The 17,914-nt window shown below is 40.4% G+C and overlaps 1 protein-coding gene across 2 annotated transcripts in view; it reads left to right on the top strand.

Annotated features, from left to right (window-relative positions):
* Nucleotides 1–17,914, top strand: part of IQUB (IQ motif and ubiquitin domain containing) — a 75,887-nt gene that overhangs the window by 31,967 nt on the left and 26,006 nt on the right. For both annotated transcript variants that reach the window (XM_044946834.2, XM_025291448.3), the window contains exon 8: nucleotides 13,649–13,824. In XM_044946834.2, coding sequence (XP_044802769.2) covers nucleotides 13,649–13,824 — 176 coding nt within the window. The remainder of the gene's footprint in view (nucleotides 1–13,648; nucleotides 13,825–17,914) is intronic.

Genomic DNA, 17,914 nt, shown 5'->3' with positions numbered 1-17,914 from the left:
AGGTGAGTTTTCATTCCAATCCCAAGGAAAGGCAATGCCAAAGAATGCTCAAACTGCTGCACAATTGCACTCATCTCACATGCTAGTAAAGTAATGCTCAAAATTCTCCAAGCCAGGCTTCAGCAATATGTGAACTGTGAACTTCCAGATGTTCAAGCTGGTTTTAGAAAAGGCAGAGGAACCAGAGATCAAATTGCCACCATCCACCAGATCATGGAAAAAGCAAGAGAGTTCCAGAAAAGCATCTATTTCTGCTTTATTGACTATGCTAAAGCCTTTGATGATGTGGATCACAACAAACTGTGGAAAATTCTTCAAGAGATGGGACTACCAGACCACCTGACCTGCCTCTTGAGAAATCTGTATACAGGTCAGGAAGCAACAGTTAGAACTGGACGTGGAAAAACAGACTGGTTCCAAATAGGGAGAGCAGCTGTATGTTGTCACCTTGCTTATTTAACTTCTATACAGAGTACATCATGAGAAACTTCGGGCTGGATGTAGCACAAGTTGGAATCAAGATTGCTGGGAAAAATATCAGTTACCTCAGATATACAGATGACACCAACCTTATGGCAGAAAGTGAAGAAGAACTAAAGAGCCTCTTGATGAAAGTGAAAGAGGAGAGTGAAAAAGTGGCATAAAGCTCAACATTCAGAAAACTAAGATCATGGCATCTGGTCCCATCACTTCATGGCAAATAGATGGGGACACAGTGGAAATAGTGGATGACTTTGTCTTTTTGGGCACCAAAATCACTGCAGATGGTGATTGCAGCCATGCAATTAAAAGACACTTACTCCTTGGAGGGAAAGTTATGACCAACCTAGACAGCATATTAAGAAGCAGAGACATTACTTTGTCAACAAAGGTCCGTCTAGTCAAGGCTATGGTTTTTCCAATAGTCATGTACGGATGTGAGTTGGCATATAAAGAAAGCTGAGTGCAAAAGAATTGATGCTTTTGAACTGTGGTGTTGGAGAAGACTCTTGAGAGTGCCTTGGACTGCAAGGGATCCACCCAGTCCATCCTAAAGGAGATCAGTCCTGATTGTTCATTGGAAGGACTGATGTTGAAACTGGAACTCCAGTACCTTGGCCACCTGCTGCAAAGTGTTGACTCATTTTAAAAGACTGTGATGCTGGGAAAGATTGAGGGCAGGAGGAGAAGGGGACAATAGGAACGATATGGTTGGATGGTATCACTGACTCAGTGGACATGAATTTGGGTAAACTCCGGGAGCTGGTGATGGACAGGAAGGCCTCTGGTGTGCTGCACTCCATGGGGTTGCAAAGAGTTGGACACAACTGAGGGCCTGAACTGAACTGAAGTGACCCTTTGTTTTGCTTGAACTTGTGCTAATGGTGTTCTCTTTTTAATTATTACCTCTTGATCTAAAGGTCCCTTGACTTCTAGCCTCTGGCGACTCCATGGGCTCCATCCCTTGACAGATCTGACCCTTGGATTCAGTATGACTCTTTCTTGGTTCTTTCCATTCAGGGTTCCAGTCTGTCATGAGAATTTTAAAAGCAAATGCATAGAAATTTCTGGTGATGGGGACAATATTGTATGTTCTGCTGTTTCTTGCTTGGAAATAGCAAGTTTATTCTATATCAGAAATTTTAGAATGTGTATTGACTTTATATTTTATTACTGCCCTTTCATTTTATAGTTGAACTTGAGGCCCAGGAAAATAATTGTATTCTTTCAAGTGAACCAGTTGCTTTAATATCTTTTTCTTTAAGAATACTGGAGGTTACTGACATCGGTTATGGGCTGCATTGTGTTCCCCTCAAATTCAAATGTTGAAGCTAACTTCAGTCCTCAGAATGTGACAATATTTGGAAATAGGTTCTTTAAAGAACTAATGAAGAAAATGTGGGGTCATATGGGACCTGGATCCAGTATGACTTTAAGAAGAGGCCATAAGTACGCACTTGCACAGAGGGATGACCGTGTGGAACCACTGGAGGGAGGTGCCCCTTTACGAGCCCGGGAGCGAGGCCCTCAGGAGAGACTGATTCTGCTGTCACCTTGATCCTGAACTCCTATCCCTCAGAACTGTGAGAAAATAAATTTCTGTTCTTTAAGCCACCCAGACTGTGGTACTTTATTATGACAGCCCTAGCAAACTAATGCAGGATTCCAGGTTTTTTTTGTTGTTTGCTTTTCTTATCATTCCCAGGGAGGATATATTTTATGAGAGTAGGAAGCCTCTCTCATCTTTTCATTGTCTTCTGTGTATAGTTCTAGAAACTGTCAAATCAGTTATAAAATCAGCTTTTTAAAGCTGTTCCTGGTTCCTGTGTTTTTCTGTTCCTTATTGGTAGTTGAGTGATAGTATTTTCCTTATGCCATGTTTTAACCTTTACATGGAGGTTCTTCATCTAATAGAGAATTTTATTGGAAATAAGGTCCATTATTTTCATAGTTCTAATTAGCCTCATTGGGTTGTTTCTTTTTTTAAAGCCATACTAATAATTTAAACAAAATGTAAAACCTGATAAAAGTATTTGAAAACACTATATATAGGTATAGATTCACCTAGTTAATCTAACCAACCAGTATATTGCTTTTTGAGGTTGGCAAAATAGTTTAAATAATATTCTAGTGGCTTAAATTTATTACCAGTACCAAAAATTTCTAATGTAAAACTAGGAAGTAAAATATGCTTACTGCTACTGCTAAGTCACTTCAGTCGTGTCTGACTCTGTGTGACCCCATAGACGGCAGCCCACCAGGCTTCCCCATCCCTGGGATTCTCCTGGCAAGAACACTGGAGTTGGTTGCCATTTCCTTCTCCAATGCATGAAAGTGAAAAGTGAAAGTGAAAGTGAAGTCGCTCAGTCGTGTCCGACTCTTAGCGATTCAATGGACTGAGGCCTACCAGGCTCCTCCGTCCATGGGATTTTCCAGACAAGAGTACTGGAGTGGGTTGTCATTGCCTTCTCTGGAAAATATGCTTACTAATATCTATATACTAAAAGGCAGTATATGAATAAAGATGAAAATTGCTTGCTTGTGGAAATAATAACTGAGAATATTTACCTCATGGGATTATATGGATGTTCCTGGAAAGCAAATAAAAATTGAATGAAATATGCTTACTAATATAATTCAATTTTTATTTGCTTTCTGGGAACATCCATATAATCCCATGAGGTAAATATTCTCAGTTATTATTTCCACAAGCAAGCAATTTTCATCTTTATTCATATACTGCCTTTTAGTATATGGATATTGTCAAATTTTAAAATTTTTTGGTTAGTAAAACTACTCTTAAATGGTATACTCATCAATCATGGATTTTCTGGACTTTCATAACATAATTTAGTTCTTAAATTTACAACCCTTTTGCTGAATACAATTTAGCTTTTAAATTCACAAATAGACCAAGCTGTACAGTATCTGAATAATGTATTCCTGGTAAAGGACAGAATGGATTCTTATAAAGAGCATGACTGACAAGTCTTTGACCTTAGCAGGATGATTTCAAATTGAAATTTGAGAGGAGGAAGAAATAATCTGACAAAACTGTAAACTGGATATCATGAAAGTTAGTGGTTATAACAGAAGAGGGCCACAAACAACACTTATGGCTTCAGATACTTAACCTTTTGATGCAGAGACTAGTGTTAAAAGTAAACCTAAAATTTTAATGAAAGGAAAGTGTAAATTCTAATTATGTAAGTTATATATAAATGTAATGTATTCTGAAATAACCCTGCAATGTAACAAGTGAGTAATAATCATGCTTGGAATGTAACAACTGAGAGTACATTTTACTTGATTGAATTATATGTAATAGAATGTAAGAGTAAGTAACTTTATGTCAAACGATATTTACCCAAAGGAAGTCTTTAAACCTAAGGATGAAAAATGATAGGCTTTTGGGTAAAGGTAACTGAAATGAAAAGCAAAAATTCTGTCCCAGTGGAAGGATTTTATGGTCTGTCCAACGAGGGACAGGCAAAGAGACATGTTCACTTCTTTGAGAAGGCATTATGCCTTTCTCACTTTTGTATGTACCATCAAACCGTATATGGTTCCTTTCAGATAATAATTGTTCAAAAATTACTGTTGAGTATTTTGAATTGGCAAGGAAATGATAGGATTTTGGCAAGTATAATACCAGATCCAGGGAACTAGGTTTTTGAAATTCAGAGAAAAAATAAGTTTGACTCTATGGCCAGAGTGCAGTTCATGAGATTCTGAAGCTTCATAATTTTGACAATAAAGTAATAAATCATCTGTATGTAAATGAAAAGAATTGCATGTTAGCAGGGAGATTATATACTTTTTAAATTAGTTATTATAATAAATCAAAAGAATGTCTGGAGGTCCTAAAGATCTTACTAGAACCACTCCCATAATTTACATTTTAAGATAACAGGATTAGCCAGAAGGTTTTCAGGAAGGAGAAAATGTCCTCAAGCAGGATACACTGTTGGTATATAATCCTTCAATTCAGTACAGTCTCGCAGTCATGTCCGACTCTTTGCGACCCCATGAATCGCAGCATGCTGGGCCTCCCTGTCCATCACCAACTCCCGGAGTTTATCAAAACTCATGTCCATTGAGTTGGTAATGCCATCCAGCCATCTCATCCGCTGTCGTCCCCTTCTCCTGCCCCCAATCCCTCCCAGCATCCGAGTCTTTTCCAATGAGCCAACTCTTCACTTCAGGTGGCCGAAGTATTGGAGTTTCAGCTTCAGCATCAGTCCTTCCAAAGAACACCCAGGACTGATCTTCTTTAGAATGGACTGGTTGGATCTCCTTGCAGTCCAAGGGACTCTCAAGAGTCTTCTCCAACACCACAATTCAAAATCATCAATTCTTCAGCACTCAGCTTTCTTCACATTCCAACTCTCACATCCATATATGATCACTGGAAAAACCATAGCCTTGACTAGACGGACCTTTGTGGGCAAAGTAATGTCTCTGCTTTTGAATATGCTATCTAGGTTGGTCATAACCTTCCTTCCAAGGAGTAAGCATCTTTTAATTTCATGGCTGCAATCACCATCTTTAGTGATTTTGGAGCCCCCCAAAATAAAGTCTGACACTGTTTCCCCATCTATTTCCCATGAAGTGATGGAACTAGATGCCATGATCTTAGTTTTCCTAATGTTGAGCTTTATGCCAACTTTTTCACTTTCCTCTTTCACTTTCATCAAGAGGCTTTTTAGTTACTCTTCACTTTCTGCCATAAGGGTGGTGTCATCTGCATATCTGAGGTTATTGATATTTCTCCCGGCAATCTTGATTCCAGCTTGTGCTTCTTCCAGCCCAGCGTTTCTCATGGTGTACTCTGCATATCGGTTAAATAAGCAGGGTGACAATATACAGCCTTGACATACTCCTTTTCCTATTTGGAACCAGTCTGTTGTTCCATGTCCAGTTCTAATTGTTGCTTCCTGACCTGCATATAGGTTTCTCAAAGGCAGGTCAGGTGGTCTGGTAGTCCCATCTCTTGAAGAATTTTCCACAGTTTATTGTGATCTACACAATAAAGGCTTTGGCATAGTCAATAAAGCAGAAATAGATGTTTTTCTGGAACTCTCTTGCTTTTTCGATGATCCGGTGGATGTTGGCAATTTGATCTCTGGTTCCTCTGCCTTTTCTAAAACCAGCTTCAACATCTGGAAGTTCACGGTTCATGTATTACTGAAGCCTGCTTCAAGAATTTTGAGCATTACTTTACTAGTGTGTGAGATGAGTGCAGTTGTGCAGTACTTTGAGCATTCTTTGGCATTGCCTTTCTTTGGGATTGGAATGAAAACTCACCTTTTCCAGTCCTGTGGCCACTGCTGAGTTTTCCAAATTTGCTGGCATATTGAGTGCAGCACTTTCACAGCATCATCTTTCAGGATTTGAAATAGCTCAACTGGAATTCCATCACCTCCACTAGCTTTGTTTGTAGTGATGCTTTCTAAGGCCCACTTGACTTTACATTCCAGGATGTCTGGCTGTAGGTGAGTGATCACACCATCATAATTATCTTGGTCATGAAGATTTTTTTGTACAGTTTTGTGTATTCTTGCCACCTCTTCTTAATATCTTCTGCTTCTTTTAGGTCCATACTATTTCTGTCCTTTATTGAGCCCATCTTTGCATGAAATGTTCCCTTGGTATCTCTAATTTTCTTGAAGAGATCTCTAGTCTTTCCCATTCTGTTGTTTTCCTCTATTTCTTTGCATTGATCACTGAGGAAGGCTTTCTTATCTCTCCTTGCAATTCTTTGGAACTTTGCATTCAAATGGGAATATCTTTCCTTTTCTCCTTTGCCTTTCGCTTCTCTTCTTTTCACAGCTATTTGTAAGCCCTCCTCAGACAGCCATTTTGCTTTTTTGCATTTCTTTTCCATGGGGATGGGCTTGATCCCTGTCTATTCTACACTGCCACAAACCTCTGTCTGTAGTTTATCAGGCACTCTATCTATCAGATCTAGGCCCTTAAATCTATTTCTCCCTTCCACTGTATAATCATAAGGGATTTGATTTAGGTCATACCTGAACCTACTTTCTTCATTTTAAGTCTGAATTTGGCAATAAGGAGTTCACGATCTGAGTCACAGTCAGCTCCCGGTCTTGTTTTTGCTGACTGTATAGTGCTTCTCCATCTTTGGCTGCAAAGAATATAATCAATCTGATATCTGTGTTGACCATCTGGTGATGTCCATATGTAGAGTCTTCTCTTGTGTTGTTGGAAGAGAGTGTTTGCTACGACCAGTGCATTCTCTTGGCAAAACTCTGTTAGCCTTTGCCCTGCTTCATTCTGTACTCCAAGGCCTAATTTGCCTGTTATTCCAGGTGTTTCTAGACTTCCTACTTTTGCATTCCAGTCCCCTATAATGAAAAGGACATCTTTTTTGGGCATTAGTTCTAAAAGGTCTTGTAGGTCTTCATAGAACCTTTCAACTTCAGCTTCTTCAGTGTTACTTGTTGGGGCATAGACTTGGAAAGTAAAAGTGAAGTAGCTTTGTCCGACTCTGCGACCCGTGGACTGTAGCCTACCAGGCTTGTCCATCCATGGGATTCTCCAGGCAAGAATACTGGAGTGGGTTGCCATTTCCTTCTCCAGGGGATCTTCCCGACCCAGGGATCAAACCCAGGTGTCCCGCATTGCAGCCAGATGCTTTAACCTCTGAGCCACCTGGGTGGGTAGCCTTTCCCTTCTCCACGGGATCTTCCCAACCCAGGGATCGAACCCAGGTCTCCCACATTGCAGGCGGAATCTTTACCAGCTGAGCCACCAGGGAGGCCCATAGGCTTGGATTACTGTGATATTGAATAGTGTACCTTGAAAACAAACAGAGATCATTCTGTTGTTTTTGAGATCGCATCCAAGTACTGCATTTTGGACTCTTTTGTTGACCATGATGGCCACTCCATTTCTTCTAAGGGATTCCTGGCCACAGTAGTAGATATAATGGTCATCTGAGTTAAATTCAACCATTCCAGTCCATTTTAGTTCACGGATTCATAGAATGTCAATGTTCACTCTTGCCATCTCCTGTTTGACCACTTCCAATTTGCCTTGATTCATGGACCTAATATTCATGGGCCTAACATGGACCTAACATATAATCCTTAGTACAAAGTTTAAACTGAGTTGTTTGTTGTGTAATCATCAGTTCAGGGTTTAAAGAAAGAAGTTTTATGTGACTAAGACTAAGGAATGTAGAGATAAAAAAAAAAGTTTGTCCTTTCCTCCTGCTTGTGAATTCCAGACCCCTATCTTCTCCTTGAGAACCCCAGACCCCTCTCTCCTTGCGGACCCCCAGACTTCTTATCAGCCTGGCTAGGAATTGAGTCTCTCACCATCCTCCCTGTCCTAATACACAATGTTCAGGTGCCTGACTTAAATTTGTTCTGTGCTGTGCTTAGTTGCTCAGTCATGTCCAACTCTTTGAAACCCCATGGACTGTAGCCCACCAGGTACTTCTGTCCATGGGATTCTCCAGGCAAGAATACTGGAGTGGGTTGCCATGCCCTCCTCCAGGGGATCTTCCACATTTCAGGTGGATTCTTTATTATCTGAACCACTGGGGAAGCCCGATTTAAATTTGAGGCTTAATTATATAAAATCCCCTCAAATTGGCCTTACTGCAATTTTTGTTTCATCCCATGCATTGTGATATGTAGTGTTTTTTGTTTTGTTTTGTTTTAATTATCGCCTTAGAATTCTCCAGGCAAGAATACTGAAAGGGTAGCCATCCCTTCTCCAGGGAATATTCCTGACCCAAGGATCCAACCTGGGTCTCCTGTTTTGTAGGCAGATTCTTTACCGTCTAAGCCACCAGAGAAGCCCCTTTATTTCCAAAATGGTTGATAATCATACCTTTTTTGATTAAGTATTATTTTTGATAGAATGTCTTACATTTCTAAGCAGAAAGGAATATATTTCTTTTTTTAAACTTTGTTATTAGTTGTAGTTGAATTGCACTGTGTCCAAAAAAATGCAGTCTTTGTCACTTCTGATTTGGGGGGTTTATGTTTTCTTCCATTCCTACTCCTAGAATTTATTTCTTCTTGTTGTTCAGAGTCGTGTCTGACTCTCTGTGACCCCATGGACTGCAGCACACCAGGCTTCCCTGTCCTTCACTATCTCCCGGAGTTTGCTCAGACTCATATCCATTGTGTTGATGATGTCACCCAACCATCTCATCCTCTATTGCCCCTTCTTCTCCTGACATCAGTCTTTTCCAGCATCAGGGTCTTTTCCAGTGAGTTGGCTCTTCACACAGGTGGCCAAAGTATTGGAGCTTCAGCCATCAGTCCTTCCAGTGAATATTCAAGGTTGATTTTCTTTAAATTTAGTTAAATTTATAGAATTTATATAAATTTATATAAATGCTTCATAGAGCTTTGAAAATAAGATATGCTTTCATCTTTGATGTTTAGAGCTTGATGTATCTTAATTTCAACTTGTTAATCATACTGTGGCAATTTGATTTTTAACTCTTTTTTTGACTCTCATAGATTAACTCATTTGTATTCTGTTTATATAAAATAAAACATACTCACCACAGTAGTGTTTATAACTGATAGAAGTTTTGCTTTATATGGCTTGATGGGCTGTGATTTTCAGTATAAATATTCATGACAGTCATCATAAAATTGATGAAAGTCATACCTTTCATCATAAAATTATCTTCTACTCCAAGGCTTGAATATTTAGTCTTTTCCCTCCTATTTTCAAAATATTAATATAGCTGCATCTATTTTGTTGTTGTTGTTGTTCATATTTATCATCCTTTTGTGCTTAAGCTTAGTCTTTGGCATCACTTTAAGTGTACCTTTGGAAAATATTATGTCATTGGATTTTTAAAAAAATATAACATTTTATTCTCAGTCAAAAATTGAGCCATTTCATATTTTTAAATGTAATCATTATGCCTGATTTTGCTTCTCTCGTCTTGCTCTATGCATTTTGTTTCTAATTTTTTGGTCTTTTTCTGCATAAACATTTATGATTGTTGATATTTTCTGCAATGATTTGAAATGTAAGCATTCTTTTTTTATTCCTTCTTAAAGTTTGTCAAAGATGTTCTTAAAAGAGGTAAACTATGAGATGGATTTATAGCCCACCCTTTTCTCTAGTTCTGAGTCCTTGAATTAAGGTTTACTACCTTCTGCTAGAGCGTTCACGTTCTGAGATGAGACAGCAGCTGTTTGAGGGACGACGCTTGTGCCTCCTTAGTGTCTTCCAGTGGTAGCTGCAACTATGTCTTAAAGAACTTGCCTGAAAGTTTCTACCACATGGATCACACCTCTCTCTGATTTGTAGTATTGCTTCCAGTCTCTCCTTCTCCTCCCCCTATTTCGTATTTCTTGTATCATTTCTAGAAGAACGTAGGAGAGGGCAGCTAGCAGCCTGTATACAAACCTTCATCTTGTCAGAAACTTGGCATGTCATATATTAAAAAGTAACTAGACCTGGATGGGACATGAAATTATGTCATATTATATACAGTTTAATAAAGGGAAGTGTTTTTGTCTGGACAGGAGAAAATCTAAGTGGACTGTGACAGTTATCTTTGGTGCCATGTCGTGCAGAGTAGACTGACTGTTTTGCCTTACAGGCTAGGACTAGGACCAGGGTGAGCCAGGTCTCCTCCACACTGCTAGGAGGAGAGTCCATCTTAAGTGGGGACGAGTGTTGAACTGTTTGATTTCTAAGGTTCTTTTCAACACTGCTTTTCCTTTAATGTAAGTTTGACATTTTTTGCAATGTTGGATATAAAACAGTTTTCTTCCCCAAATTTAGCATCTATAAGAAATGAATGTAGTGTTTGTTAAAATAAGTATATCTGAGGCCAGAAGTTTTGATTTGTTTAAGTTTGGGGTAGGATCTAGTACTCTCTATTTTCTCAGGTTAATTTTAAGAATATAGCATAATCTTTAGGTAAATTGTTTATAAAAATGCTATTCTTTGGCATTTTATGATTTGCTTTTAGAGTGTATTTCATGTAACACATTCTTTTTAAAAATTTTTTTATATTGGAGTATAATTGATTCACAATGTTGTGTGAAAGTCGCTCAGTCGTGTCTGAGTGGGTAGCCTTTCCCTTCTCCAGGGGATCTTCCCAACCCAGGGATCAAACCCAGGTCTCTCACATTGCAGGCATATTCTTTACCAGCTGAACCACAAGGGAGGCCCAAGAATACTGGAGTGGGTAGCCTCTCCCTTCTCCAGGGGACCTTCCCAACCCAGGAATTGAACCAGGGTCTCCTGCATTGCAGGTGGATTCTTTACCAACTGAGCTATCAGGGAAGCAATGCTGTGTGAGTTTCAGGTATACAGCAAAGTGATTTATACACACACACACACACACAGATATATATATATATTCTTTTTCAGATTCTTTTCCCCTATAGGTTATTATAGAGTACTGAGTTCAATTACCTCTGCTATGCAGTAGGTCCTTGTTGATTATCTATTTTATATATTGTAGTGTGCAACACATTCTTTGTTGATAATAATCAACACTTTGTAGTGTGCGACATATTTTTTATTGATAGTAACCATCATTATGCACAAAGCTGGTGGAGGTTATGGAATTCTAGTTGAGTCATTTTAAATTAGAAAAGATGATGCTGTTAAAGTGCTGCACTCAATATGCCAGCAAATTTGGAAAACTGAGCAGTGGCCACAGGACTAGAAAAGGTCAGTTTTCATTCCAATACCAAAGAAGGGCAATGCCAAGCAATGTTCAAACTACTTTACAATTGCACTGTTTTCACATGCTAGCAGGGTAATGCTCAAAATCCTTCAAGCTAGGCTTCAACAGCATGTGCACCAAGAACTTCCCAATGTACAAGCTGGATTTAGACAAGGCAGAGGAACCAGAGATCAAATTGCCAACATCCACTGGATCATAGAGAAAGCAAGAGAATTCCAGAAAAACATCTACTTCTGCTTCACTGCCTAAGCTAAAGACTTTAAATGTGTGGATCATAACAAGCTGTGGAAAATTCTTAAAGAGATGGGAATACCAGACCACCTTACCTGCCTCCTGAGAAACCTGTATGCAGGTAAAGAAACCACAGTTAGAACCAGATGTGGAACAACAGACTGGTTCCAAACTGGGAACGGAGTATGTCAAGGCTGTATATTGTCACCCTACTAATTTAACTTCTGTGAAGAGTACATCACGTGAAATGCTGGGCTGGATGAAGCACAAGCTGGAATTAAGATTGCGGGGAGAAATATTAATAACCTCAGATATGCAGATGACACCATCCTTTGGCAGAAAGCAAAAAGGAATGAAAGAGCCTCTTGATGAAGATGAAAGAGGAGAGTGAAGAAGCTGGCTTAAAACTCAATATTCAGAAAACTAAGATCATGGCATCTGGTCCCATCACTTCATGGCAAATAGATGGGGAAACGATGGAAACAGTGAGAGACTTTATTTTGGGGGGCTATAAAATCACTGTAGATGGTGACTGCAGCCATGAAATTAAAAGATGCTTGCTCCTTGGAAGAAAAGCTATGACAAACCTAGACAGTGTATTAAAATGTAGAGACATCATTTTGCCAACAAAGTATAGTCAAAGCTATGGTTTTTCCATTAGTCATGTATGGATATGAGAGGTGGACCATAAAGAAGCAGAATGCTGAAGAATTGATGCCTTTGAACTGTGGTATTGGAAAATACTCTTGGAGTCCCTTGGACTGCAAGGAGATCAAACCAGTCAATCCTAAAGGAAATCAACTCTGAATATTCATTGGAAGGACATGCTGAAGCTGAAGCTCCAATACTTCGGTTACCTGATGTGAAGAGCTGACTCATTTGAAAAGATCCTGATGCTGGGAAAGATTGAAGGTGGAAGGAGAAGGGGACAACAGAGGATGAGATGACTGGATGGTATCACCACCAACTCAAAGAACATGAGTTTGAGCAAACTCTGGGAGATGGTGAAGGACAGGGAATCCTGGCGTGCTGCAGTCCATGTGGTTGCAAAAAATTGTACACAACTGAGGGAGTGGATAACAACAACAACACTTGGTGGTGTCCAACACTAAGTCATGTCCAACTCTTGTGTCCGCATGAACTGTACCCCACCAAGGTATCTGCCCATGGGATTTCCCAGGCAAGAATACTGCAGTGGGTTGCCATTTCCTTCTCCAGGGGATCTTTCTAACCCAGGGATCAAACCCTGCTTTGCAGGTTTGCTTTTTATTGAGTGAGCCACCAGAGAAGTCCTCAAACCCGCACTTTAAAATGTTGTAAATATTATTTTAACTTAATTCATTGGTTTGAGTTAAGTGTAAATGTAATTATTTTATAACATTTGCTGATACAATTAGGATTTTGTAAAGAGATGGAAAATGGTACTAAAAGTGCTAGTAATGAAGAAAACAATTGAAGTCAACAATTCTACGTAAAACTGTCAATTTGGGTACTGGCAGAAGCAGACACCAGGATGGAGTTTGAAGTAAAGATAAACGGAAGAGAAAGCAGGGAAAGACAGAGAGTCTTCAGATTGAGATAGGAGTTGACACCTGTGAAAGTTGAGAAAGGGAACGAAAAAGGATGCGGGATGGAGATCCTCAGACAGACAGAACTCTGAGGCAATCTGAGCCAGCCAGATGGTCAGCTCTGATGTAATAACTGGCCTCAGAAGATGCCACTGTTGGGCAGCCATGGCCAGGCCCTCCTCCCATGGTTCTTACTTTTTTGACTGACAGCTTAGTGAGAAGAGTGTGGTCTCTCCTCCAACAAGGTTGCAGATCTGAAATGCTGTAGCTGGTACTGTCAGCCACCTGGCCTCTTAGCTACAGTCACTCTCTTAGAGGGAAGCTGAGCAGGACACGTTCATGGCTGCTTTAAATCCAGGCCGTATTTTTCCCAATACTGGGGGTGTGTGTATGCTTACCTGGAGGCATAATTTGACATCATCTGTACTGATGTCTTATGACTTGTGTTTGCTTGACTCTGTTTTTATTGCTGTGTCTCAGCTTCCATCTCATCCTGTTTTTTCATGTATCAAGTGTACAATATGGGTGATGCTATTCATGTATAATTTTATTTAAATTGATATAAAAATAAAATACTGCTTGTGAGGATGTGATAGTAAAAAATGCTCTGTAAAGATGTGGGTGTTTAAAAACTCAAGAGTCTTTCATGTTATTCCTCTAGTCTGGCGGCAAGAAGAACTCACACGCATTAACCAGTTTTTCACTGGAGCTGAAAGGAAAGCTGCTTTGTGTGAACTTCTGGAAAAAGAGACGCAGATAATTGCTTCCATTGGGAGACATAGATATATCACTTACACAGAGAACCAGGAAGCAGAGATACAAAGTTTTTTGGATAAGGTTAGTGAAGTAACATTATTTAAATATGAATGTGTCCTGAGTTTAAAAATATAGACAAATGAAGTAAAGAAGACAATTACATTGTAAGAATTCTCATGAGTTTTGTTTAGTATTTTTGGTGACGTAATTTTTGAAATTTTGTATAGTTTTGAAATTATTGAAATTTTGTATAATTTTTCTTCTTTTCTTATACAGCTTTAGATTTTCACTGCAGCCTAGAATAATGATTGATAAGTAACATGAAATTAACATGTTGTTAACAAAAGAGCTTTGGCCGTGAAGGAGAACATGGAGACACCATCCTTGTGACTCTGTTCATTTAGACTTAGGCTGCCTACAGAAATTAGGTGAATTGCACACGCCACTGAAATGTAGACTATAGCAGTCATCTCTGACTGTATGGGTCCATGGTGCCCATAGTAAGCAACCTGGGCAAAGAGCTGTGGATTAGTGTTTCTGCTTTTGCTTATCAGGTCATTAACTGACTGAAAATTTCTAACCAAAAGGATATGTGATTATTGAAAACCATGAAAACATACAATTAAGGGAAAAACTAAAGTAATTACCCTTTTGTGGTAAAACTGCCTGTTTGATATTGGATAGCCTGTTTCCATAGTGACCAATTTCCTTTTATAAACTTGATCTCTCCAAACAATTAAAAGCCTATCCAGCCACAAGAAGAAAAGGGATGGAGTTCTTTGAAATATTTGCTGGTAATGATTCTAATAGTTATGTGATTCTTGTTATTTGAGAGCATTTATTTTTAAAAACCATACTTTTTGATATTATAAATGCCTCCTACTCATCTTGTATGCTCTCTTCTTTGATCTCAGTTTTTCTTGTGGCTTTAACTCCTACCTGCATCCTGGAGCTCCCTACAGTTTCAGGCCAGAACTCTCTTCAGTTAAGTTCAGTTCAGTCGCTCAGTCGTGTCCGACTCTTTGAGACCCTATGAATCGCAGCACACCAGGCCTCCCTGTCCATCACCAACTCCCGGAGTTCACTTAGACTCAAGTCTATCGAGTCAGTGATGCCATCCAGCCATCTCATCCTCTGGCGTCCCCTTCTCCTCCTGCCCCCAATCCCTCCCAGCATCAGGGTCTTTTCCAATGAGTCAACTCTTCCCTTGAGGTAGCCAAAGTATTGGAGTTTCAGCTTTAGCATCAGTTCTTCCAATGAACACCCAGGACTGATCTCCTTTAGGATGGATTGGTTGGATCTCCTTGCAGTCCAGTGAACTCTCAAGAGTCTTCTCCAACACCACAGTTCAAAAGCATCAATTCTTCGGCGCTCACCTTTCTTCACAGTCGAACTCTCACATCCATACATGACCACTGGAAGAACCATAGCCTTGACTAGATGGACCTTTGTTGGCAAAGTAATGTCTCTGCTTTTGAATATGCTATCTAGGTTGGTCATAACTTTCGTTCCAAGGAGTAAGCATCCTTTTTAGGAGCTTGCAAATCATGTACTGAATTGCCTACTCTCTTGCTCCTTGGATGTCCCATAGTACAACTCAAGCTGACATGTCAAACCCTACTTCATCTTGTCTTACCATTCCTTGTCCTCTCACCTCCAAACTGAGGCTCCTATTCTGTAGCACTCACATAGTTTATCTCCATGAATGTTTCATCATGCACTTAAGTTGCTTCAGGCAGAAACCTGGGCATTATTCTTGATGTCCTACTTAGCCACCATCCTCTCTGTTCTATTAGTTTAATCATTGCCTCAGTTCTTTACTTCTTCCTTACAAACTGCCTACCACTGCCTACAGGGAGGTGGCTCTGCCATGACACATTGAGGACCTTACATGTCTTCAAATAGGCCAAATAGACTTGAACCACAGCTAACATGAGTCTTAGTGGAATGCCTTGTGCTCCTGCTGGAACTCGAGAGGGTGGGAAGCTTCTGAGATGTTATGGAGCACCTCGGCTTTCCTGCTTCCCTCTCTCTCCCTAGGAGGCTGTCATGAGAAGGTCTCACCTTGGCTGTGAGAGCTGGACACTGATTTAATTGGATCTGGGTTTCCTTCCCATCTGGATTCCTTTATGTCCCCAAACGAGGCTTTCAACATCTAGGTTCACTTCTTAATTCCCTCCCCCATCCTCCATATTGCTGCCATAGGGACCTCATCCCACACAGCTCCTCCCCTGCCCTCCGGGAACAAGAACTTTTATAGTCCATTCTTGGCACACTTGACCCATCCCATCATCCCTGCTCACACACCACAGCCAGACTGTTCCAGTTACACTCAGTTGCACATTCATGGAAAAACCACGTGCTCTCGGTGCTTTTGCTTCTTCTGTGGGCTCTGCATGTAGCATCCTTTCCTTCCTTCCTCAGTAACCAGCTACTCACCCTATAAAACAAGCTCAGATACCCCTTCTTCCAAAAAGGACTACTGACCCTCCTCCCTTAGCCTGTACTGTATACCTTCATGGGCTTCCCCGGTGGCGCTAGTGGTGACAAATCCATCTGCCAAGGCAGCAGACATAAGAGACGCATGTTCCAGCCTGGGGTTGGGAAGATGCCCTGGAGAAGGAAATCACAACCCACTCCAGTATTCTTGCCTGGAGAATCCCATGGACAGAGGAGCCTGGCAGGCTACAGTCCATAGAGTTGCAAAGAGTCAGGTATGACTGAAGCGACTTAGCACACTTGCATGCATATACCTTCATAAGACTTCGTTTCACTTCTGTCTTAGTGCATAGTGGTCAGTTTTATCATCAGGATTATGTCTGAATCCTCCTGGATCTGAGCTTCTTAAGGCAAGAGCTATCTTTTATCTCCATATCCTCATATCCTTGCTCAGTGTTCATCAGAGTATCAATAAGTGCTTGTGGAGGAAGGTAGGGAGGGAAAATAAGGAACAGAAATGATCCTTTTGTAATTTTATATTTCAGATACTATAAGAAAATACACAATGTAGATGCTATCGTTTCAAATGCTTAAATATCTTCATTCTAGAAACGATAAATCCTGTTGTATGGAAGCCATAATATTCACACTTCTGCTGAGTCATATTTTGAACTAAGCATAATTCCTTTTAGCATGTTGCTTTTGTTGAAACCAACTTCATCACTGGGCACTGTGTTCCTTATGTATCTGATTGTTAACTGTAAGAAGACAGCATGAAACCAGGGCTCAAGAAGGAGCTGGAGGCCTCTGAAGTGCCAGTGGACTGGGAAGAGGGTGACACTTACCTGCCTTGTTTAAGACTGACCCTTGTGCAGGATTTCCTGCTTGTGCTTTATCTGCTGCTTTGTTTCCTTTCAGTTCAGTTCAGTTCAGTCACTCACTCATGTCCGACTCTTTGTGACCCCATGAATCACAGCACACCAGGCCTCCCTGTCCATCACCAACTCCTGGAGTTTACTCAAACTCATGTTCATCGAGTTGGTGATGCCATCCAGCCATCTCATCCTCCGGCGTCCCCTTCTCCTCCTGCCCCCAATCCCTCCCAGCATCCGGGTCTTTTCCAATGAGTCAACTCTTCACATGAGGTGGCCAAAGTATTGGAGTTTCAGCTTTAGCATTAGTCCTTCCAATGAACACCCAGGACTGATCTCCTTTAGGATGGACTGATTGGACCTCCTTGCAGTCCAAGGAACTCCCAAGAGTCTTCTCCAACACCACAGTTCAAAAGCATCAGTTCTTCGGTGCTCAGCCTTCTTCACAGTCCAACTCTCACATCCATACTGACCACTGGAAAAACCATAGCCTTGACTAGACGAAGCTTTGTTGGCAAAGTAATGTCTCTGCTTTTTAATATGCTATCTAGGTTGGTCATAACTTTCCTTCCAAGCAGTAAGCGTCTTTTAATTTCATGGCTGCACTCACCATCTGCAGTGATTTTGGAGCCCCCCAAAATAAAGTCTGACACTGTTTCCTCATCTGTTTCCCATGAAGTGATGGGACCAGATGCCATGATCTTCGTTTTCTGAATGTTGAGCTTTAAGCCAGCTTTTTCACTCTCCTCTTTCACTTTCATCAAGAGGCTTTTTAGTTCCTCTTCACTTTCTGCCATAAGGGTGGTGTCATCTGCATATCTGAGGTTATTGATATTTCTCCTGGCAATCTTGATTCCAGC

This window comes from Bubalus bubalis, chromosome 8, assembly GCF_019923935.1.
Source record: "Bubalus bubalis isolate 160015118507 breed Murrah chromosome 8, NDDB_SH_1, whole genome shotgun sequence".
Taxonomy (NCBI): domain Eukaryota; kingdom Metazoa; phylum Chordata; class Mammalia; order Artiodactyla; family Bovidae; genus Bubalus; species Bubalus bubalis.
This window is presented reverse-complemented; position numbering and strand designations above follow the sequence as displayed.